Source organism: Rana temporaria, chromosome 4, assembly GCF_905171775.1.
Source record: "Rana temporaria chromosome 4, aRanTem1.1, whole genome shotgun sequence".
NCBI classification, from domain to species: Eukaryota; Metazoa; Chordata; class Amphibia; order Anura; family Ranidae; genus Rana; species Rana temporaria.
This window is the reverse complement of record NC_053492.1, coordinates 209,171,090-209,197,259: the sequence shown is the minus strand read 5'-3', so window position 1 is coordinate 209,197,259 and position 26,170 is coordinate 209,171,090. Positions and strand designations below refer to the sequence as shown.

Sequence of the window (26,170 nt, the reverse complement as noted above, 5' to 3'; positions counted from 1 at the left end):
CTCTGTTGACATGCTGATCCTCATGTGATCCAGGTGATGCTCCCAGTCAGATCTAATAAACACAGTAATTATTAGCATCAACAGTACAACCACATAAATATATTCAACCGTATGATCAGCAGCCATGTGGGCTCTATGCCTGTAAAGTGTGGGCTTTGATCAATAAAATCACTGATATTTATGACTAGGATTTGACTAAGAGCATCACCTGGATTGCATCCCGATCAGCATATCAGAGAAGGGTCCACTGCTGCTAAGCAACCTGCAGGGAAACAGGGAGCTCAACTGTCTACAACCAATAGAGATGGGCTCGGGTGTGTTTAAAATCCCACATGCCCGATCACGCCAGGAAGCCGACACTCCACAGTGTTAATCAATGTATGGGCTGCCTAAGAGCTAAGACCAGCCATAGACAGTTTAAATCTCAACTGGTTCAGCAGAAACTGGCTGAGATTTGAACCATTAATGAGCAGATTCTCTTATAATTATCACTAGTGGTTGCTGTATAGCCACTAGTGATAATCACTGTTTGTCGGGAGAATATAATTGCTGGGCAGGAGGGATATTCCCTTGTCACCACTGTCTGTTGATTGGGGGAATCATGCAAGTTTCTTTCCTGCAATCTGTGGATGCAGGAAAGAAATTTGCACTGTATATTATCTGCCTAACTGAAAGTGAAAGTAAATTGTGAATGTTTTGAAAGAACAGGAGAGGGGGAGGGAGACAGATGGGGGAGAGAGAAGGGATGGAGATAATGTAGTTCAGTGATTACAGTGTACTGCAGTCTGCAGTGCACACACTTAAACACGGTCCAGGCTAGAATATCTGGTTGTGTGAGCGCTCACATTATGCAGTGATGGCGAGCAGAGGGAGGGGGAGGAATCCCCCGCAGAGCTGACTGGGGACGCTCTCCCTCTCGGGGAGCAAAATACAAAAATTGCAATTTTTTTTGGGGGGGCACATGGTGGGGTACAGCATGATGTTGGGGGGGTCAGGGCCCCCTCTGGCCCCCCCCTAGGGACGCCCCTGTCCCTACAGCAGTAGATCACTGCTGCCTGTATATGGTGTGTAACCCATACCTTTTTCTCGGGAGAATCAATTGTCTTCCAATCATTGGCTTTTAGCTGGTGCAACTTGTCAAACTTCATGCTTACATCTTCAATGGATAACTGCAACAAGTCCCAAAATCCTGCTAAGTCTTGTGATGTTGGCCTGGGCATAGCACTTGGATCCTTATTTTAATAAGACACAATAATAGAATGTCAGTATGACCCTTTTATACACACAGTGTTACCAATCTTACCTGTTTAGCTCAAAACTCAATCTATTATTGTTGCAATAATGATATATGAAAATCTCTGACTAATACTGCAAATGATCATTCTTTTCTACTATAGTCACATCTATACAAAATTATTAAATATTATATTACATCAGAAAATGTGTGCCCATTCATAAAAGAGTTCATTTAGGCAAATGTTGGTCTCAAGTACTATATTGTTGCTCAATCACAAAGTATATTTGCTGGAAATGTATTATTTGGCCTGGTGGGTTAACATGGATTGGGGGGGATAGATGAGATAAATTGGCACCTGATTGCCAACCAGGAGGCATAAAGGAAGGGGCAGAGGGGAAAGGACCATTGGAAATAGCAGAGGAGGCAGAGTAGGACCTGGCAATTAATGGAAAGAGAGACAAGGTAAAGTGTGAGCAGATTCAATACCAAGGAGAGTGAAAGAATGCAGAAAACAGATGATCGTGAATGGCAACTCTGAATTCCACTGGAAAAGGATGCAGCATCAGAGCTGGACATGGACAGGAGGGTAAAAAAAAAAAAGAAGGCGGATTTTGGACTAAGCATGTATGAAGTTTAATTTGTGGTGCAAGTATTTGCACTAGTTATGACACACCTCTGACAGGGTGTGGGACATGGGGGTGGTTCTTTATGGGAATGGACATTGCTTATTATATGTGGGTCCCCTGTATATTTACTAAACGTCAGAAAAAATGTATTATTATTTGCTCACAGGTTGAGTTTCAGTTAAAAAGAGAGATTATAACTTTCCTATTCACTACTGCAGGATTTTCCCTCCATGAATGAGCATAGTAGAAAGGCACACACACTTCTTTTTAGGTCCAAACCCTCCAGAGCATAACAAAGATGGTGTGGTTAAGGCTCGATTCACACCTATGCATGTATACACACGTTTTTACCGCGATTTGCGTTTTTTTTTTTTTTTTTTAGCTGGCAATTTCAATTTTTTTACATTTCCTTTAACAACCAGCTATAAACATATGAGTGACATATCGTTTTCTAATGTACATGAGATTCATGTGAACATCAATAACAGTGAATGGAAAGGGTTTTTACCTTTTCAAAATGTTATTTTACTTGGCTGGGGCAGTTACAACCTTCAAAAAAAAAATTCTATTGGCGTGGATGATGCAAGCCACTGTTCATACTTTCCAACTCTCCCAGATTCCGTGGATGCTGGAATTTTGTGGAAATCCTGTGACAGTTGGGTGGTATTAACACTGGCTTGCCTCATCCACTCCACTGCTGCAAGACTGGGCTAGAACAATGAAGGAATGTGCATGATGAATATGTATACTGTGTATGACAAGTTTTTTCTTTTAGATCCTAATTAATGTATTTGTATGCTTGTCAGAAATATCCCTAAAGGTTTGGTGATCTTTGCATGATGTACTATATCTGTGTACTGTATTCCACAGTGCAGGAGCTGTAAAAAAAAAAATGACAATGTTCAAATAAAACTTTTTTTATCGTTTTTTTTTACTAATGTAATTATGCTATATTTCCACTAGATGGCAGTGCCACACTCTTCTATTAAACATTAAACCAATTCTTCACTATACAGTACTATAATACAAATACTGTATATTTGGCACAAATGGTACATATTAAGGTTAATTTCCTGACCAAGAAAGTTAAAGTGATTGTAAGCCTTTTTTTTATTATTTAAAATAACAAACATGTCATTCTTACTCCCACTGTGCAGCTTGTTTTGCACAGAGTGGCCCCAATCGTCCTCTTCTGGGGTCCCTCCTCTCATCAGATAACCCCCTAGGAGAAGCGCTCTCCCAGGTGGTTACCTTGCCCCCGGTGCACGTGTCATTGGATTTGATTGACAGCAGCGGGAGCCAATGGGTGTGCTGCTATCAATCTATCAAATCAAGAGCCGGGACCTTGTGCAGAGAGGGAGAGCGCATCTCCGCCGAGGGAAATAAGAGGCTCAGGTAAGTAAAACGGGGGGGGGGGGCTGGGGGGCCGGTGACTGCCAGAAGTTTTTTCACCTTAATGCATCCTATGAAAAAACATCATCATTTACAACCCCTTTAACAATACTAAGCATTTTTATTTTTAAAATATTAATTAGGGCATATACCCAAGATATCTCTGTGATCATTTAACCACTTCAGCCCTGGAAGGATTTGCCCCGTAGCTTTAACAGACAATTGTGTGGTCATGCAACGCTGTACCCAAACAAAACTGATGTCCTTTTTTACCAACAAATAGAGCTTTCTTTTGGTGCTATTTGATCTGTTATGTTTTACTTTCTGCTATAATACATATCCAAAAAAATATATATATATTAAAAAAACTAATTTATTCATCAGTATAGCTTGATATATATTATTCTACATATTTTTGATAAGAAAAATTGCAAAAGGAGTATATAGATTGGTTTGAGCTAAAGTTAACGTGTCTACAAAGTATGGGATAGATTTAGGGACTTTTATTTTTTTTTATTGTTTTTTACTGGTAATGGTGACAATCTGCGATTTTTAGCGGGACTGCGACATTGCGGTGGACAAATCTGACCCCAAATTACACTTTTTGGGGACCAGTGATATTATTACATTGATCAATGCTACAAAAATGTAAAAATTACACTGGCAGGGAAGGGGTTAACACAAGGGGGCGATCAAGGGGTTAAGTGTATTCCCTAGGTGTGTTCTAACTATAGGGGGGTGGGCTTACTGGAACATGACAGAGATCTCTGTACCCGATGTAAAGCACTGCACAAACTGTTGGCGCTATATAAATTGTGACAACAGGCAGGTAAAATCGCTTTGTTGCATCCAGGATGGCAAATATGTGTGTCCCAGATTCAGGCTATATGCTGATTTGTACCACTAGGGGGAAGTGCTGAGAGTCCTGCAGGGGTAGAGGTAATGAACCCAGCTGAATTAAGTTTGCTCATTAAGGCCTCTACAAAAACTCCCAGCAGGCAAAGGAAGTTGCTCCATCCTGGAACCAGTTTTGTGCCTGTTGAAACTGGGAGCGTGATACCTGTGTGTGCGGTGAGACAACACCTGTGTGGCAAGCCTCTTTAACAGGGAGATAGGTGCAGGGACAGCACAAGGCTGCACCTAGCTGATAGTCAGGGAACCTGTGTACGTAGTAAGTGGCCAAGTTGGCAAGGATTTATTTTTTTGTTTTGCTGTTTTTGACTATTGTTTTTTTCACCTTCACTACTGTTTGCTGTGCCTATTTTTTGTGTAGTGAACTCTTCCAGGGGGTCAAGCTACTCCCTCACAGAATCCTGTATAACAATAATATTAATACTAATAATGAATAAAATAAATAAAAGACGGAATGAAATTGTGGTGTTAGCTGATTGACATAAAACATTCTGCACAAAGATGTGTTATATGCTTGATATTGTGGATAGATATATGCTAGCATTAACGTCTATATATAGGATTTCAATCTCTCTGCTATTTAATGCATTCTGTGCAGAATACTGTATTTAGACAATATTTTCGTATCCTGGAGTTTTGCTTTAATATGACTTCTAAAGATAAATGTTTTTTTGAATTTATAGAAATTGTATTCAGAAATAACAAATACTTCTTATTTTTTATTTGTTATTAATTATAGCATGACTTCTGTTCTCAGCTTCATAAGGAGCTTGGAAAGTTGAGGGTGGAGAAACAGCAGAACACTGATCTTTCCAGTAAATGGCTGTGCAAGGGGTGTGTCATCACAAGTCTTGGCCATTGGATTACAGGCAGCCTGTTCTCCCGGCACAGTCAGAAAACTGACCATGCTAGAAATAAGAGTACATCTATCCCAGTATGGTCAATTTGAAATAGGAAAGTAGGGGGGCTGGTAGGATCAGCAGGTATTTCACACAAAGGAAGAAATACAAAGCAAATAGAATACTTTTTTAACACAAGTACGTGGTACAACAGACACGTATCAGGAAAATGAAATACTGGGATAGCATAATCTTTAACAATAAGGCCGCGTACAAAGGACCGTTCTCATCGGTTAACCGATGAAGCTGACTGATGGTCTGATGTGCCTACAAACCATCAGTTAAGAAACTGAGTCCAACACGGTGACGTAAAACACAACGACGCTGAGAAAAATAAAGTTCAATGCTTCCAAGCATGCGTCAACTTGATTCTGAGCATGCGCAGGTTTTGAACCGATGCTTTTGCGTACTAACCATCGGTTTTGACCGATCGGTTAGGCGTCCATCGGTTCAATTTTAAAGCAAGTTCTAAATTTTTCGACCGAAGGATAACGGACCGATGGGGCCCACACACGGTCAGTTTGGACCGATGAAACTGAACTTCAGTCCGTTTTCATTGGTTTTGTCCGATCGTGTGTACAGGGCCTAGGAGTTGTGCTTAGTGAACAGTTCATATGTAAAGATGTTTCTGATTATTTCTAAAAGATTTGACCCTGGGTCGCCTCTGTTATAGCATCATGCTAAAGAATTATCACAGGTGTAAGAAAAGTTGATGCAAAATCACATACATAAGCTATTCTTTTATTTATTTTTTTGCAGAAGTGACTTACCAGATTTTGCTGACAAAGCCAATAAAATTGCTGAAACTTCTGTGACATAAGCAGCTGTGCGCTTCCCACTGCACTCCGGATTTTACCTAGATCTAAACACAGAAGCAAAATATAACTTGATTCTAAAAAAAAATAGCAACAACAGCTATCTTTGATTAATTAAAATATTTAATAATGTTGTGGCTGAGAGTGCCTACTTCCCAACAACCAAAATGATATATTGGGTGACCATCAAAAAGGTTCCTTCCCCTTTGTTCTGATTAAGACCACGGAGGTCACGAGGAGGGCAGCGATATAGCTGGTGGAACAGTAACTTGGTGTATTGCATTAGAAGTCAATGGGTAGGAGAAAACATGACTTCTTCAGGAAGATCTTAAACTTTATTTGTAATGGTGTAGTAGCTAAGGGAAAAGTACAGCTGTGTGCTGTTGGATCTATTCTACAACCAGTGGACAATCCTCTGGATGCAATACCTTTCTGTGTGTCGTCCACTTTGCCACAAAATGTGCTCTGTCTTCCAGGTTGGATGATTCCCAGTTTCATTAAACCCAGGAAATAAAGTTAGGTGTATACTGAGTTTTTCATCATTATTTAACAAGTGGGTTAAAGTGGTTCTAAAGGCAGAAGTTCTTTTTATCTTAATGCATTCTATACATTAGGTTAAAAAAAACTTCTGGGTGTGGCTTCCCTCTCAGCCCCCCTAATGTGAGTCTCATCTTATTACAGCAGCTGAGGAGAGAATGGGGGGTGAGGAGAGCGAACCACGCTCTGTGTGTGAATGGACAATGTCCAGGGCTCAAGTCCTGCGGGAACGCGTGGGAACGGAGTTCCTGCACTTTTTTCACAGCAGGAACTCAGTTCCCTTTGCAGGACTAGAGCAGCCGAGAGCAGCCGAGATGCCCGAGCCAATCCTTCACTAAGCGGCGATGCCCAGCTCGAGTCACTGTCAGGGGCAGGCGAACCTTAGTAATCCTTTATGTTACTGGCCGCCTCCTGTATATGGATTCATCAGGTAGTGTGTCGGTATTCTGTCACTTCCTCGATGCCGCAATGTCTCCTGGGAGCTTTTGTCATTGTTCCCAGGAGACATTGCGGAGGTCTGCCACGAGTTATCGCGGGATTTAGAAAGAACTTACTAAGGTACAGTGGATCGGAAAAAAAAAACATGCAGTTTAGTAATTATGCATATGAGCGTATCATTTTTTTTTGGTGGGGGAGTGGATCTTCGGTGGGAGTTCCCACACTTTTTTCCCCAGGACTTGACCCCTGGCAATGTCCATTCACTGGAGCATGGCTCGAGAGCCCCCCTAGCACGAGTCTTGCTGTTGATTGCAAGACCACCAGCGGTCCCAAAAAGAAGATGATCAGGGCTGCTCTGTGCAAAACGATTGCAAAGAGCAGGCAAGTATAAGATGTTTATTATTATTTTTTTAAATACAACCTTTAGAAATCCTTTGAAAGCAAATAAACTCACAGATCCCTGCATTCACACAACCATTGTAGAAGCAGGGCTCTCCTCTGCTGCACTATTGTATTCTGACAGTGGGACATCCCCACCCACCCCGGTCAGAATACACTAATTAGTAATGCAGCCATTGTATTTTAAATATGTGTATACACTGCAAGGAAATATTGTTTTACATACAAATATTAAAGTAGTATTATGGGAGGTAGTTCTGACTAAAACCAGAGACTAACCTTACTTTGCAGAGCATTTATACATATTTTGATTTCTTGGTCAGTTTCTTACTGTGCCGTTGGATGTTATAATGCAGCCTGTAAGTTTGACCAAACTAAATTGGATCTAGCTGCTGCCATAACAAAGATATCCCTCTTCAATCAGCCGACATATATAGGCATGTGGCGGTCCGGAAGTGGAAAGTTTTTATGATTTAACTAATTTTATGCTTCTATACTATCTTTTGTAGCCTGATCGTTTTGCCCCTCCTGCAGTCACTAAATGACCACTTCAAATCTGTCATTGGTGACAATTTTTAACACAAAAATGTAAAATTGCTTTGCTGAAAAGCTAACAGTTGTTAGAAGCACAATCAGGCTTCCGACCGTCGCATACAGCGAGTTGCCAAAAGAAGCCGAACGTTGGTGCGCAGGCGCCTTATAGAGCCGACTCGCAGTCCGGCTTCTTTCGGCAACTCGTGACGCGCTGTATGCGACGGTCGGAAGCCTGTCAATCAATTAGGAACGCCCAGTCCCGCAGATTATACCCGGAAGCCGCGGAGAACATATATCTATAAAACGGTATGTACGGCAACGATTTAAAAAAAAAAACACCCGATTGTGCTTCTAACAACTCGCCTGAAACTAATGTTAAAATTTCTTTTTTTTGGGTGAACCCCTGCTTTAAGATCAAGTCCTCCCCTTTTGCTGGGCTAAGCTCTGCCAAATGCCAGAGATTCAACTGCTCATGTAAAAGTGGAATTACGACAGTAATAAATGTCACAATGGGTGGGACTTAATCTCAGCTTGGAGAAACATCCTGGGTCTAGGGCTCAATGGGTTTAGTGACACGGATCATTTAAAGACAGGTACCTGTATTGATTATTGATTTCTGTGTTCATGCATAAAATAGTTTAGTTCAAACTAAGAAATATTTGTGAGAATATACCATGTTGAATACCTTGTTTTTTACCCTATATTTTAAATAAATGGAATTGCGCTATATTTCCCTTTTTTTTGCTGTTTATTACTATACATGAGCACACCTTTACCTGCAATAAAGGAGCCACGGAGAAGGACTACAAAGCCCAGCATCTGAGACATTTACACAAGCACATTGCAGCTGATGAGCGGGCACATAGGAGGGGAGCACGGACTTCACCAATTTATGTTTACAGCACTTGCCACTTTATTCGCGATCAAAGTTTAAAGCGTTCCACCCAAAAGTGAAGCTTCCGCTCATATTATTCCTCCCCCCCTCCGGTGTCACAATTGGCATCTTTCGGGGGGAAGGGGGACAGGATACCTGTCTATGACAGGCATCCTTTCCAATTTCCGGGAGTCCCTGCCGCAGAGCTGTGACGTCACCACGGGGCACCCTCCTCCTCCCCTGGCCGCCGGGCCAATAGGAGATCGGAGCGGAGCGCATGAGCAGTAGGGTTCCCGGCGTGAAGCCGAAAGGCTACACTGCTGGGTTCCCCTACCCGCAATGGCAGCGGAGCACCGACAGCTGATGGAAACGTCGCTGGACACCAGGACAGATAAGTGTCCATTTAATAAAAGCCAGCAGCTGCAGTATGTGTAGCTGCTGGCTTTTTTTTTTTTTCCTGGCCGGAACACCACTTTAATTAAGAAGATTACTATTAATGATGGACATTGTTTGGATATTTAATGCAATTAAGTCATGAGTTTGTTCACTTAATGTTTTTTTTTAATTTGTTTATATATATTGTTACTAGCACTAGGATTGATCATTGAGTAGCGCTTTTTACACACACGCATATAATTTAGGCCCCTTTCACATGTCCGTTCCGCCTGTCCGTTCATTACAAGTCCGTTAACGGACTTGTAATGAATCCCTATGGGAACGCGTCCGTTAGCGGATGGAGCATCCGCTAGCGTCCGCGTCCATCGGGATCCGGTTTTCGGACGGAAGAAAACCCTATTTTTCTTCCGTCCGGCAGAACGGAACTGATGCAGATGGACAGACGGTCCGTCTGCATCCGGTTCCCCATAGGGCAGAGCGGAGCTGAGACAGGGCGGTCCCTGCACTGTGTGCGGGGACCGCCCTATCCGCCGACAGCTCAGCGGGGATCCCCGCTGAGCCGATGGAGCAGACAAAAGAAACTGACAGGACGTGTGAAAGAGCCCTTAAAGGCACTACACCTTAAAGGAGCAGCAACCCCATAAATTGTTTATTAATTAAATAAATTTTTACATAAATTCGGCACATATCCTAAGCATATATAAATTTACATTTGTGAGAGTGTTTTGTGCTTTGTAAAACAAATAGCTGCGTAGACTTAATTTTTAAGATAACATCTGTTTTTTTTTTTAAGATAGTAGGCTTAGAGCAAATAAATAATAAATGGTTTGTTGTCTTTTCTGAATGCATTTTTATTTTATTTTACTATGAGTGACGCATGACTTGGCACCTGTGTAATAAATAATTACAATAAAGTGTCTTGAAGGAGGAAAAAATTACCTTTAATTAACTATTTAAACATTTGATTTACCTATAACGTCATAAATGTCAATACAATGTGATTAAAGCAAAATTGTAATGCATTTTCATTTTGTGTTGCTCTAACATGTACACAAAGACAATTTGTGATGTGCAATTCACATGTTTATATTATAACATTGTTTCATATTTAATGTTTGTGAATTATCTTTCTTAATGCATGTTTTATACAACGTAGTCAGCATGACACCGCTGAGATTCCAAGTAAAAAAAAAAGCCACATTGTCTATTGTTGTTAGTCAGTCAAAGCTGATTTAGACTTGTATTGATAGGGAACAGTAAGGCTGGATGTTACATTATACAATTTTCTTATTCAATTTTCCTTTAGATTTACCAAATCCATATAATAAGATGTCAAACCAAATCACTTCCTTCCAATATGTATGCAATCAGGCAGGCCCTTGCCCTACATAGTTGAAGGTAATTCTAAAGGAACTTGAATAAGAAAATTGTATGGTGTATGGCCAGCCTAAAACACAATTTTAACTGATTCCCAACTGGCTGCCGCAGTTGGCAGAATGGCTCCACTGGGCGAGCTGTCGAAACTGTACGTCTGCCCTTTAAGACGCGCCCGCAGCATGTGCCCGGAGCCGATGCGAGTGCCCGGCGGGAGCAATGACCACCGAGCACCCGCGATCACTCAGAGCGAGAGAGTGAGAACTGGGATCTGTGTGTGTAAACACACAGATCCCGGTTCTCTCAGAGGAGAGGAGACAGATCGTGTATTCAAGTATGAACACTGATCTATGAACTCCCTTAGTCAGTCCCATGCCCCTCACAGTTAGAACACACCTAGGGAACACAGTTAACTCCTTGATCGCCCCCTAGTGTTAACCCATTCCCTGCCAGTCACATTTATACAGTAATCAGTGCATTTTTATAGTACTGATCGCTGTATGATTGTCATTGGTCCGAAAAATTTGTCAAAAGTGTCCGCCACAATATTGCAGTCCTGATAAAAATCGCAGATCCCCGCCATTACTAGTAAAAAAAATAATAATAATAAAAATGCCATAAATCTATCCCCTATTTTGTGGACTCTATAACTTATGTGCAAACCAATCAATATACGCTTATTGCGTTTTTTTTTACCAAAAATATGTAGAAGAATACATATCGGCCTAAACTAAGGAAAAAATTTGTTAAAAAAAAAAATGGGATATTTATTATAGCAAAAATTAAAAGATATTGGAGGTTATTTACTAAAGTGAAAACCTACAAATGCAAAGTGCACTTGAAATTGCACTTGGAAGTGCAGTCGCTGTAGATCCGAGGGGGACATGCAAGGAGAATAAAAAAAACATTAGCTTGCACATGATTGGATAAAAAAATCAGCAGAGCTTCCCCTCTTTCTAAGTGCACTTTCAGTGCAATTCCATTGTGTTTTTTTTTTCAAAATTGGAGCTTTCTTTTGTTTATAGTGCAAAAAAGAAAAACCACAGAGGTGATCAAATACCACCAAAAGAGAGCTCTATCTGTGGGGAAAAAAGGACATCAATTTTGTTTTGGTACAGCGTCGCACGACTGCGCAGTTGTCAGTTAAAGCAATGCAGTGCGGTATCGCAAAAAATGGCCTGGTCATTGAGCAGCCAAATCTTCTGTGGCTGAAGTGGATAATGCCACACTAATAATCATAAAACCCATATCGTGTATGTGAAGAGCAAATTGTGGCTCCTTATGTTCATGTTTACTTTACAAACTACACATTAAGGGCCAGATTCAGGTACCTGCGCCGCGGCGTAACGTATCCCGTTTACGTTACACTGCCGCAAGTTTTCTGCGTAAGTGCTTGATTCACAAAGCACTTGCCTGTAAACTTACAGCGGTGTAATGTAAAGGCGTCCGGCGCAAGCCCGCCTAATTCAAATGGGGCGTGTACCATTTAAATTAGGCGCGCTCCCGCGCCGGACGTACTGCGCATGCTCCGTTTTGAAATTCCCGCCGTGCTTTGCGCGAAGTGACGTCATTTTTTTGAACGGCGACGTGCGTAACGTACTTTCGGATTCCCGGACGTCTTACGCAAAAAAAAAAATTGAAATTCGACGCGGGAACGACGGCCATACTTTAACATGGCTTGTCTAAAGTTAAGCCATGTAAAAGCATGCTTAACTTTGCGATGGGAAAAAATTACTAGCGACGACTTAACGAATGCGAAAACCTTTGTGGATCGCTGTAAAAGCTCATTTGCATACCCAACGCTGGAAAACGACGCGAACTCCACCCAGCGGTGGCCAAAGTATTGCAGCCTAATGCCGCGTACACACCATCACTTTATGTGATGAAAAAAAAAAATGACATTTTTAAAAAGTCAATTTAAATGACCGTGTGTGGGGGAAAACGTTGTTTTATGTCTTGTGAAAAACGACCAAAAAAAATTGAAGCATGCTTCAATTTTATGTGTCGTTTTTCAAAACGTCGTTTTTTGCTTCACAGAAATTGACCGTGTGTAGCAAAAAACGACGTTTAAAACAACGTTTTTAAACCCACGCATGCCCAGAAGCTAGTTATGAAGCGAGCTTCAATGGGAAAACGTGGTGAACGTAACCTCGCTTTGCTAGAGCATTGTGAAAAAACGATGGTGTGTAGGCAACGTCGTCTTTGAAAATTGAAGATTCAAAAACGTTGTTTTTTACTTCACAGAACATTTAGTTTTTTTTCATCACATAAAGTGATGGTGTGTATGCGGCATAAGATCCGAAGGCGTACGAAGCCGTAAGCCTGTCGGATCTTAGCCAAAAGCCGTCGTATCTTGTTTGTGAATCACAAATTAAGATACGACGCGGCAAATTAGAAAATACGTATCTCTTCTGTGAATCTGGCCCTAAAGCGGTTGTATACCCGCTAACTTTTTTTTTTTTTTACACCTGTAAGGGAAAAGGCATAATGAGCTAGTATGCACCGATCTGTCAGTCTGTCTATTGGTCACATTTTTTAAATAAAACAAGTATACTGTCACTTTAAATGTTGAACAAAATTATAAATCAATACCAATAATTGAAAAATGTTTCCATTCCATGTACATAATTCATAAAGGTGAAAAATCTATGAAAAATAAATCCTTATTTAATACTTGTCATAGACTATGTGAATCAATACCCATAATTGATAAAGGTGCAATAGCCATCATTTTCTATGCAAATGAATTACTAGATAAAAAAATAAAAAAAACATAAAAAAAAACTCCCTTGCAGTGGGACTGCTCCTGAACTGCAATGGTTAAATGTTTATTTATGTCCAGGGTATCAGAAAAATTGGTTTTGCTTAAAGCGGGGGTTCACCCTATGAACGGAAATGTTTTTTATTTTTTTTCTACTACCATAAAATCAGGCATTGTAGCGCGAGCTACAGTATGCCTGTCCCGATTTTTTTACCCCCGTACTCACCTTGTACTCGTACATCGAAGATACCGGGGAATGGGCGTGCCTATGGAGACGGAGGATGATTGACGGCCGGCTCTGGCGCGTCACGCTTCTCCGGAAATAGCCGAAATAGGCTTGGCTCTTCACGGCGCCTGCGCATAGCCTGTGCGCAGGCGCCGTGAAGAGCCGAGACCTACTCCGGCTGTCTTCGGGGAGAGTGACGTGCCAGGGCCGGCCGTCAATCATCCTCCCTCTCCATAGGCACGCCCATTCCCCGCGGGAGCCGAAATCTACAATGTACGATTACAAGGTGAGTCCGGGGTTAAAAAAATCGGGACAGGCATACTGTAGCTCGCGCTACAATGCCTGTCTCGATGGTAAAATCATGTGGGTGAGGGTGAACTACCGCTTTAACTGTTGGCAGCAGAATAATAATGTAAATTGTAAGACACAATAATTAGGGTGAAGGATTACCACATGGAAAAAATCTGTTGACTTACACTTTAAATAATACTATTAAAGGGGTTGTAAAGGTTTGTTTATTATTTTTTAAAAAGGTTCCTTTAAGCTGGTGCATTGTTGGTTCACTTACCTTTTCCTTCGATTTCCCTTCTAAATGTTTTTTTCATTTGTCTGAATTTCTCACTTCCTGTTTCTCCTCAGTAAGCTGTTCTGGCTGACTAACCCCCAGCCAGATGATGGGGGAAAGCTTACTGAGGAGGAACAGGAAGTGAGAAATTCAGACAAAGAAAAAAAACATTTAGAAGGGAAATGGAAGGAAAAGGTAAGTGAACCAACAATGCACTAGCTTAAAGCGGGGGTTCACCCGAATTTTTTTTTTAAATATTAGATTCAGGCGAGTTGTTAGAAGCACAATCGGGTGTTTCTTTTTAAATCATTGCAGTACATACCGTTTTAGAGATAGATGTTCTCCGCGGCTTCCGGGTATAATCTGCGGGACTGGGCGTTTCTAATTGAGTGACAGGCTTCCGACCGTCGCATACAGCGCGTCACGAGTTGCCGAAAGAATACGGACTGCGAGTCGGCTCTATAAGGCGCCTGCGCACCGACGTTCGTGTTCTTTTGGCAACTCGTGATGCGCTGTTTGCAACGGTCGGAAGCCTGTCACTCAAATAGGAACGCCCAGTCCCGCAGATTATACCCGGAAGCCGCGGAGAACATCTCTCTCTAAAACGGTATGTACTGCAATGATTTAAAAAAAAACACCCAATTGTGTTTCTAACAACTCGCCTGAATCTAATGTTAAAAATGTGTTTTTTTTGGGTGAACCCCCGCTTTAAAGGAACCTATTTAGAAAATAAAAAACAAACCTTTACAACCCCTTTGAAGCGGGGGGTTCACCCAAAAATACATTTTTAACATTACATTCAGCCGAGTTGTCCTAATGACAATCAGCTGTTTTTTTTGTTTTTTTCCGTACATACCATATTTCACCGCCGCTTCCGGGTATGTCTTCTCCGGGACTGGGCATTCCTATCTGATTGACATGCTTCCGACCGTCGCATACTACACGTCACGAGTTGCCGAAAGAAGCCGAACGTCGGTGCGGCTCTATACGGCGCCTGCGCACTGACGTTCAGATTCTTTCGGCAACTCGTGATGCGCAGTATGCGACGGTCGGAAGCCTGTCAATCAGATAGGAACGCCCAGTCCCGCAGAAGACATACCCGGAAGCGGCAGTGAAATACGGTATGTACGAAAAAACAAAACAAAAAAACAGCCGATTGTCATTAGGACAACTCGGCTGAATGTAATGTTAAAAATGTATTTTTTGGGTGAACCTCCACTTTAAGGACACTGTAAACTAAATGTTAGCAAACTCATATGGCAAGGTAAACCAAGTTATACAACCCAATGTCAGTTGTGTCTATGCACAGACACATTTTTATGCATCTCACAAACTAAATTACAGCTCTTAGGAATGTCATGGAACACAGAACATGATGCAGATTTTATGCCCCACAGCTTTGTTCATTAACTTTATAGGCTCTGCTGAAAGACAGTTTACATTTTTTTGTAGGAACATTGATTAATGTCCTTATTTAATGTCACAGGCCTGTAACTGTCTTGCCAATGACTCCTGTTTCTCGTTTTTCTGATAGATATGTCAGCAGGAGACAAACATTTTCATACTTTACAAGGAGAGGAATGCTATTTACATATGATGTGCTAAAAGACCATTGGAAAATAAACATATTAAATTCTCACTGGGTTTGGGAAATAGATAACCAATGCACAAACCTACACAAACAGGGAAAGTCGGGTTACCATGAAAGTCTGCTTATATACAGGATACTTTTTCAAAACATTTGACATAAGATGCAATAAAACTTAATTGTTCTAAAATAACATTAAAAACTTCAGTACTGATGCATTTTCAGAATGACCCTAATGAATGAAAGGAAGTAGCATATTTTGTAATAGTATTATGCAACCTGAATAGTTTGGCTTGACTGCTATCTCCCTTGTTTGTTACCAGACACATTTTGTGTACCTAGCATATTGTGCTTGTCTTTCCACTTGTCATATTTTCATTAAATCTTTTAACAAATTTGATACAGTCTTATCCCAACTTTTACAGCGCCATGAAAAAGTATTCATACCCCTTGAAATTTTCCACATTCTGTCATGTTACAACCAAAAACGTAAATGTATTTTATTGGGATTTTATGTGATAGACCAACACAAAGTGGTACATAATTGTGAAGTGAAAGGAAAATTATAAATGGTTTTCATTTTTTTTTACAAATAAATATGTGAAAAGTGTGGCGTGCATTTGTATTCAACCCCCTTTACTCTGATATCCCTAACTAAATTCTAATGGAACCAATTGCTTCAGAAGTCATTTAATTAGTAGATGTGTGTAATTTCTCAGTATAAATACAGCTCTTCTGTGAAGCCCTCAGAGGTTTGTTAGAGAACCTTAGTAAACAAACAGCATCATGAAGGCCAAGGAACACACCAGACAAGTCAGGGATAAAGTTGTGGAGAAGTTTAAAGCAGGACTAGGTTATAAAAAAATATCCCAAGATTTGAACATCTCATGAAGCACTGTTCAATCCATTATCTGAAAATGGAATAAGTATGGCACAACTGCAAACCTACCAAGACATGGCCGTCCACCTTAACTGACAGGCTGGGTAAAGAGCATTTCTTTAGAGAAGCAGCCGAGAGGCCCATGGTAGCTGCAGAGATCCACAGCTCAGGTGGGAGAACCTGTCCACAGGACAGCTATTAGTCGCTAAATCTGACCTTTATGAAAGAGTGGCAAAAAGAAAGCCATTGTTGAACGAAGACCATAAGAAGTCACTTTGTGTTGGTCTATCACATGAAATCCCAATAAAATACATTTATGTTTTTGGTTGTAACATGACAAAATGTGGAAAATTTCAAGGTGTGTGAATACTTTTTTTCAAGGCACTGTAGTGAATTTTCAGGCACTTCTTAGGTGCATACAAAGATACATGAATATATAATCTTCACTAATTCATTAATTTCAATTCAATACAAAATACAAATAAAAAGCCATGAATGAAAGCAAGACTTGTGCCTTTATACATCATGTTTGCACCCAGTATCATATTTGTTATTTTGAACACAAATCTGTTAACATGTTTTAAGTGTATATTTCCATGACTAGAAGCCACATCTCGCTTGTATCCTCAAAATACAGATGCATTACTATGTATAAATATTTCATATTTCCTCAACACGTTTTTTTAGGATAACTTGCATCCTTAGGAATATAGAATATTAGCTTAGCTTTACATATGATAGCATAAATGTATACGCAAACTGTGCATCAAATTCTAACAATTACAGTATATATCAGAGTTACTTACAATAAAAAGTGTTCATTTAAATGTGCAACCACGTGTTCCAGATTACAGACATCTTCCTGGGAATCATTAAGGATATTGTATGGAGGCTTTGGTTAAATTTCCACAGAAAATTACAATCCAAGGTGTATACGTTGTATATTATTTCTTTAAAACCAAGATATCATTTCATATCATATAAGAACTTGCTTGGATACAAGGGATTACCACTAATCCTATATAGTTCCCATCAGTGAGTGTTTTTTACACCTACATGATGCAGTGGAAAATAATGAAATCTACTTTCAGTTTACTGTAAATCATAGGGGAATAACTCCAACATATCTTGATTCAAAATAAAACAACAATAGCAATATGAGAGGGTAGGAATTAGAGGGATTCCTCTACTTCTGTGGTGGCTTCACTTGGAACTGGAGGTTAGTGAATGACAGTGTTACAAACCAAAATACCCTGTTTCCCCAAAAATAAGGCCTACCCTGAAAATAAGACCTAGCGTTATTTTCCAGGAGGGCTGCAATATAAGACCTACCCCGAAAATAAGCCCTAGTTAAAAATGTTTGTTAAATCCTATAATCCACTCTATTACAGTAGTATATATTGTACAATGTGTGTGTTTCTGTAAAATAATTGCGGGGAAGAGAGCTCTGGCGGGTAACAGAAGCGCACAGCGGCGCTATATCAAATGTATTTGGCACAATTATATTACAGAAACACACACATTGTACATTATATACTACTGTAATAGAGTGGATTTTTAGGATTTTACAAGCATTTTAACTCTGTTCACACTGGGGATTCCTGTCAGGCAGGGAGGGAGAGGGGGAGAGAAGACTGCACATTACATGGTAAGACCTACCCTGAAAATAAGCCCTACTGTGTCTTTTGTTGCCAAAATTAATATAAGACCTGGGCTTATTTTCGGGGAAACACGGTATCTCTAAGGCCTCGTACACACCATCGGATCTATCCCCTGGGATTTATCCGCAGATCAGTTCCAGCGGATAGATCCTGTGGTGTGTACGGCCCAGCGGATATTTATCCGCGGATATTTTTCGGGCCGATGGATTTCCAGCGGATAAAAATTTCTTAGCATGCTAAGAAATCTATCCGCTGGAATCCTGTCCAGCGGATTGATCCGGTGGTCTGTACAGACTCACCGGATCAATCCGTCCGATCCCCTCCCTCGCATGCATCGTAATGATTCGACGCATGCGTGGAAGTCTTTACCTTCCTGCGTCGCGCACATCGCCGCGTCATCATCGCGGCGACGGCGCGACACGTCACCGCGGATGGATTCCGCGCGGATTTCGATCTGATGGTTAGTACAACCATCAGATCAAAATCCGCCAGAGGATTTATCCGCGGGAACGGTCCGGAGGACCGTTTCCAGCGGATAATCCTCTCGTGTGTATGGGGCCCAAGAATACTGACATTTCTTTAAACCTAGATAAGTTGAGGTTATTCCGCAGTAATTTTAAGTAAGCTGAGTTGTTCTTTTAATTATGTTCCACACATATAAGTATTAAAGGTAAATCTCTGTATCCGAGTGCGTACTTGAATGATTTGAAAATATCTTGGTTTTAAAAGAATATTATGCAATATTTGATTTGGGTTGCAATTTTCTGTAGATAAGTAGTCAAAACCCAATACATTATCCCTAATAGTCCATGGGAAGACATGTCTGACTGGGAAAACGTCTACACATTTAAATGAATAAATAATTAACTCTATTGATGAATACTATATTGTTTTATTGTTAGAATTTGATGTATATTTTGACTTTTTGTTCATACATATATACTACTGCAGGTACAGCACCTAAATTGATGTCCCATTCTAAAGAACCAGGTTTTCCTGTGAAATGCAGCAAGGAGATGGGATAATTCTACACTGTAACACATCTGGATTTCAAGGATACAGCTGAGAGGTGATTTCTGGACATGGTTATTATTATTATTATTATTATTATTATACAGGATTTATATAGCGCCAACAGTTTGCGCAGCGCTTTACATCAGGGAAGACAGTACAGTCACAATACAATTCAATACAGGAGGGATCAGAGGGCCCTGCTCGTTAGAGCTTACAATCTAGAAGGGAGGGTCAAGTGGAACAAAGGGTAGTAGCTGTGGGGGATGATCAGATGGACTCAAATGCAAATACAGTTGTTAGGTGTGGGTAGGATAGGCTTCTCTGAAGAGGAGGGTTTTCAGGGATCCTCTAAAAGCTAGTAGAGAAGGAGATAGGCGGATAGATTGGGGTAAGGAGTTCCATAGGCTTGGAGAGGCTCTGGAGAAGTCCTGGAGACGAGCATGGGAGCAGGTGATGAGAGAGCTAGAGAGTAGGAGGTCTTGAGAAGAGCGAAGAGAACGATTAGGTTGGTATTTAGAGACTAGGTCAGTGATGTAGCTGGGGGCAGAGTTGTGGATGGCTTTGTAGGTAGTAGTTAGTAGTTTGAATTTAATTCTTTGGGTGAGCGGAAGCCAGTGGAGGGATTGACAGAGAGGAGTAGCAGAGACAGAGCGGTTGGTAAGGTGGATAAGTCTGGCCGCAGCATTCATGATGGATTGAAGGGGGGTTAGAGTATGCAGCGGTAAGCCAATGAGAAGGGAATTGCAGTAATCAAGGCGAGAGATGACCAGGGAGTGAATTAAGAGCTTTGTGGTGTCATTGGTTAGAAAGGGGCGTATTTTGGAGATGTTGCGAAGGTTGAGGCGGCAAGATTTGGACAATGATTGAACGTGAGGTTTAAAGGACAGTTCAGAGTCCAGGACTACACCTAGGACCTTGACATGTGGGGATGGGCTGATAGTTGTGCCATTAATTTTGACAGAGAGATCAGGGGAAGAGGCACGTGGGGGAGGGAAAATGATAAGTTCCGTTTTAGATAGATTGAGTTTGAGGAAGTGGTGCGACATCCAAAGTGATATATCCGATAGTAAATTAGTGATACGTGAGGAAAATGAAGGAGTGAGTTGAGGGGTAGAGAAATAAATTTGAGTGTCGTCAGCGTAGAGATGGTATTGGAAGCCGTGAGAGGCTATCAGCTGACCCAGGGAGGAGGTGTAGATTGAAAATAGGAGGGGTCCAAGAACAGAACCTTGGGGGACCCCAACTGAGAATGGAAGCGGAGAGGAGGAAGTAGAATTGTAAGTAACGCTAAAGGTACGGTTGGATAAGTAAGTAGAGAACCAGCGAAGAGTACAGTCACGGAGACCAAAGGTGTGAAGTTTTTGGAGGAGGAGTGGGTGGTCAACCGTATCAAAGGCGGCAGAGAGGTCCAGGAGTAGGAGCACAGAATAGTGTCCCTTAGTTTTGGCTGTTAGTATATCGTTTGTAAGTTTTAGGAGAGCAGTTTCTGTGGAATGTTGAGGACGAAATCCAGACTGAAAGGGATCAAGAAGGTTATTATCAGCAAGGTGTACGCTCAGTCGGTTGTAGACTAGACGTTCAAGGAGTTTGGATAAAAAGGGGAGCAAGGAGATGGGACGTAGGTTGTCAAGATTGGATGGGTCCAGTGAGGGCTTTTTAAGTATGGGGCTGACTAGTGCATGTTTCAAAGAGTTAGGGAAGATGCCAGAAGAGAGGGAGAGATTGAAGATGTGGGTTAGAGAATGTAGAATAGAGTCAGAGGGTGAACGTAGCATTTGCGAGGGAACAGGGTCCAGAGCGCAGGTGGTAAGATGGACGTTGGCAAGTAATTTAGCGACCTCGTCTATAGTGGTGGGGTTGAAAGAGGGAAGTAAAGATTGTACCTGTGGGCATGAGGTGGGAAGTGTGGAGGGTATCTGAACAGTAGAGATCTCCTTGCGAATTGTATCAATCTTCTGTTTGAAGTGATTGGCGATCTCCTGGGAAGTGAGTGAGTTGGTGGGTGGAGGCAGTGGGGGACGAAGTAGAGAGTTGAAGGTAGAGAAGAGTTGACGGGGACGGGATGATAAGTTTTTAATGAGGGTGATGAAATAGGTCTGCTTGGCAGTGAGGAGGCTGGAATTGTATTTTTGGAGGGCAGATTTATACTGAACGAAGTCTTCCTTGGACTTGCTCTTGCGCCACTGGCGCTCAAGAGCACGGCTGTGTTTTTTCAGACTTCTGGTATCATCTGTTTGCCAGGGTTGAAGGGGGCGGGGCCTTATTCTGCGTGTAGTGAGGGGGGCCAGTCTGTCCAGTGATGCTAGAAGTGAAGTGTTGTAGACAGAAGTGGCTAGGTCAGTGCAGGACAGGGGTGCGATTTTGTCGTAGAGGTGGTCAGTCGCAGAGTATAGAAGAGAAGGGTTGATATGGTGAAGGTTTCTACGAGAAGCCGTTAGGCGTTTGGGTGGAGAGGAGGTGGAGGAGAAGGAGAGAGTGAAATTAATAAGGTAGTGATCAGATAGGGGGTAAGGATAGTTGGAGAGGTTACGTGGAATGCATAGGTGGGAAAAGACAAGGTCAAGGGTATTGCCTTCGGAGTGAGTAGGAGCCTGTATCCATTGCTTCAGGTTAAAGGAGGTGGTTAGACTGAGAAGTTTTGAAGTTGCAGGAGTGCTAGCATTAGTAGGGATGTTGAAGTCACCAAGAATGATTGTGGGGATTTCAGAAGAGAGAAAGTAGGGTAGCCAGGCAGAGAAGTCATCCAGGAAGGATGATACTGGGCCAGGGGGCCGGTAGATCACAGCTATCCTTAGAGAAACTGGGGAGAAGAGACGAACACAATGCGCCTCAAATGAGGAGAGTGACAGAGAGGGAGGTGGGTGAAGTACCTGAAAGGTGCTATGTGGGGCTAAAAGGATTCCAACACCCCCTCCTTTGCGTCCACTGGCTCTGGGGGAGTGAGTCCAAAGAAGACCACCGTGAGATAGAGCAGCAGAAGACGCAGTGTCGGATTCGTGAAGCCAGGTTTCGGTAACGGCGAGAAGATTAAATGATTTAGCGATAAAGAGATCATGGAGGGAGGTCAGTTTGTTACAGACGGAGCGAGCATTCCAAAGGGCGCAAGAGAAAGGGAGTCTGGTCTTGGGAAGAAGAGTAATGGGAACTAGATTGTGTGCATTGCAGCCAGAGGGTGTAGGGTAATGGGTGTGTTGAGCACAGTTAGGAGGCCCAGGGTTTGGTGATACATCACCAGAGGATAGGAGAAGCAGAAGGGTGAGGGAGGTAATGTGGGAATGTGATTTATATGAGGGGACATTCCCCAGTGGTTTGGAGTATTGGGCGTGTAAATTTAGAGTTAGCCAGAGTTGGTGAGCGCAGTAATAAGGGGAGGACAGAAGTGAGGGTGATATATACAAGGTGTGGGGTGGAGAAGAGGGATGAATGAAAGCCAGTTTAAGGATTGAAGATGCAGCTGTCAGAAGGAGTGGTAGACACAGCATTTTAGTAGGGGGAGGAAGAGCAGAGAGTGTGAACAAGGTTACCTGTCCAACAAATCTCCAATTTTTTTTTTTTTTTTTTTTCCTACGCTTTGTGCATTCGCTGAAGTGCAGGCTCAGAAGTGCTCCCACTTAGATAAATCCCCCCACTTTGAGAAGGAACCCCATTTGCAAACGTGCCACCCCTAGGCAAACGTGCCTTTCCCAAGAGATGGTTAGATATATACTGTTAGGAATGGGGGGTGTGTTCTTCCAATTACTAATTAGGAAGGTAATAAAATGGCTGGCTATGCAGAGCAGAATTCTCACTTAAGAAACAGATTTACAAGTGGACAGCTAATAGAGATAAGGAAAGGCCATAATTTAGGGGTAAAGCAAAGGGAGGAAAGGAAAACAAAATCAAGGTATGTGGATAGTCTACAGATTGTTAAGCAAAAGGCATAAGCAAAAAAGTTCCCATTATTTCAATTAAAGATGGCGTTTCATCAGTGCTAACATACCAGCAATTTAGACTATGGGGAATTAAACACGTTCAATATTCAATTCTGGGCGGATTCAGCTGCAAACATACCAGCAATTTAGACTATGGGGAATTAAACACGTTCAATATTCAATTCTGGGCGGATTCAGCTGCAAACATACCAGCAATTTAGACTATGGGGAATTAAACACGTTCAATATTCAATTCTGGGCGGATTCAGCTGCAAACATACCAGCAATTTAGACTATGGGGAATTAAACACGTTCAATATTCAATTCTGGGCGGATTCAGCTGCAAACATACCAGCAATTTAGACTATGGGGAATTAAACACGTTCAATATTCAATTCTGGGCGGATTCAGCTGCAAACATACCAGCAATTTAGACTATGGGGAATTAAACACGTTCAATATTCAATTCTGGGCGGATTCAGCTGCAAACATACCAGCAATTTAGACTATGGGGAATTAAACACGTTCAATATTCAACTCTGGGCGGATTCAGCTGCAAACATACCAGCAATTTAGACTATGGGGAATTAAACACGTTCAATATTCAATTCTGGGCGGATTCAGCTGCAAACATACCAGCAATTTAGACTATGGGGAATTAAACACGTTCAATATTCAATTCTGGGCGGATTCAGCTGCAAACATACCAGCAATTTAGACTATGGGGAATTAAACACGTTCAATATTCAATTCTGGGCGGAATTATATATCTTAAAGGCTGAGTACCCCTTTACAGAAAAAATAATAAATACACATATTGTTGTAAAAGAAAAATGTGCATTTAATATTTTTTCCTGCAGGAGCCTGGAAAGCATTGCACCCGCAGACATGTCCTTGGGCTTTCAGCTTTATGTTTGAAAGCTGGAGGATATGTGAACTATGTGCACGCTCATAAGCGTCTCAACATCCAACTGAAACTATCAGGCCCTGTACACATAGTTTTGCTCGTCGAGTTCCTTGTTCGGCTGTCAGAAAACTCGTCAAGCCAAATGTTCCCATTGCCCAACGAGGAAATAGAGAACATGCTCTCTTTTTGGCTTGAGGAGTTTCCCGACTGGTTTCTCGGCGAAAAGTGTACACACGACCGTTTTTCTCGGCAGAATATGTCTCCCATCGAGTTTCTTGCTGAATTCTGCCGAGAAAACCGGTCGTGTGTACACTTAAGTCTGTCTGCCATGATGGAAGATGGTTCTTGTAGTTCATTAATTTACAGGAATTTGTAGAGAGATGGTTGACACTTGACACATTTCACACACAGTTCAATGCCTCCTCATAACCTTATGAGAATTCTAGGTGTAAACCCATTCAAATTTATTCATTGTATGATGCAGTCGTGATCTGGCACACTTTTATGCAGGATAAGTGGAGTCCTGTGATTCAAGCTTACTTGAAGCTGTGGAAGTATTTTTAACAGAATCTAAAAGATACACTCTACAGCATATCATATGTAATACATTTTGTCTGTGTGTGGAATTTCTTCTGTCAAGCATTGTCTATCAAGTGGGGCTTACACAGGCATTTATTACAACCAGTGACTATATATGCAGGGGCAATTATTACTCCCACTGGTGGGGGGGGGGGGGGGGTGCTTTACATACATTGGTTAGTTTGGATACCAGTATCACAGGGTATGACGTATGAGCTATCATAGTAAAAACACATTGGCCGATATTATTTGAGGATATACATCTCAAAACTATTCTCCCTAACCTCCCCAGAATCACATACAGAAAAGCATCTAATATCAAAAACAAAATCACACCCAGCAAGCTCAAATCTTGCCCCATCAATTTGACACCTCAGATATGCCTCATACCATTACAGCAGGGCTCAAGTCCTGCGGGAACGCGTGGGAATGGAGTTCCTGCACTTTTTTCACAGCGGGAACGCAGTTCCCTTTTCAGGACTAGAGCAGCCGAGAGCAGCCGAGCCGCCCGAGCCAATCCTTCACTAAGCGGCGATGCCCAGCTCGAGTCACTGTCAGGGGCAGGCGAACCTTAGTAATCTTTTATGTTACTGGCTGCTTCATGTATATGGATTCCTCGGGTAGTGTCAGACATTGCGGCATTGAGGAAGTGACGGAATACCCACACACTACCCGATGAATCCATATACAGGAAGCGGCCAGTAACATAAAAGATTACTAAGGTACAATGGATCGAAAAAAAAAACATAACATGCGGTTTAGTAATTATGCATATGAGCGTATCATTTTTTTTTTTTGGTGGGGGAATGGATCTTGGGTAGGAGTTCCCACACTTTTTTCCCCAGGACTTGACCCCTGCATTACAGGGTATGTTTCAATGTAAAAAACGCTATGCAAGACCTGTAGTTTTGTACAAAATGGCAAGAAACAATTTACTACCAAGGGCTAAACCTACAATATCACGATGATGTGGTGTATTACCTCAGCTGCCCCTGTCATCAACTTTACATAGGTAGTACTATCCTCCCCCTCAGACAGAGATTTGGCGAGCACCGGAGAAAGGTTGCGGAAGGCAAAGATAAACACAGTGGGCCTGATTCCCAAAAGAGATACGCAGACTTAACTGCTGTTCAGTCTGTGCCTAACTTTGGAAACGATCCTCAAAAGGCTTTTTCCAAAGTTAGGCAGAAAATCTGACATGTGTAAGACACTTACACGGTCAGATCTTAGGATGCAGTACCGCATCCGCCGCTGGGGGCATTTCTCATGGAAATGCAGCTTTGAGTATGCAAATGAGGACTTAAGCAGATTCTCAAAGCATTTCAGCATTGTGATTTCTGCGTAAGTTCCGATTTTGCTTGCGCAAAACTAGGGCTGGTTTTACAAAGTGTAAAGTTAGTCACACCTTGTAAAGGCCCATTCAAGCGACGGCATTTGGTATGCATTCCTGAGGGAGAACTCCACGGCAATTTTTAAATTCAAAACCGGCATGGGTTCCCCCCCCAGGAGCATACCAGGCCCTTAGGTCTGGTATGGGTTGTAAGGAGACCCCCCCCACGCCGAAAAATCGACGTAGGGGGTCCCCCTACAATCCATACCAGACCCGTATCCAAAGCACGCTACCCGGCCGGCCAGGAAGGGAGTG

The 26,170-nt window shown here is 41.9% G+C and overlaps 1 protein-coding gene across 1 annotated transcript in view; it reads right to left on the bottom strand.

Moving 5' to 3' along the window:
• DLGAP2 (DLG associated protein 2) overlaps positions 1-26,170 on the bottom strand; it is a 197,465-nt gene that overhangs the window by 6,885 nt on the left and 164,410 nt on the right. Inside the window, exons 9-10 of the mRNA XM_040349803.1 lie at positions 5,837-5,928; positions 1,080-1,232 (exon numbers count right to left, since the gene is read on the bottom strand). Coding sequence (XP_040205737.1) covers positions 1,080-1,232; positions 5,837-5,928 — 245 coding nt within the window. The remainder of the gene's footprint in view (positions 1-1,079; positions 1,233-5,836; positions 5,929-26,170) is intronic.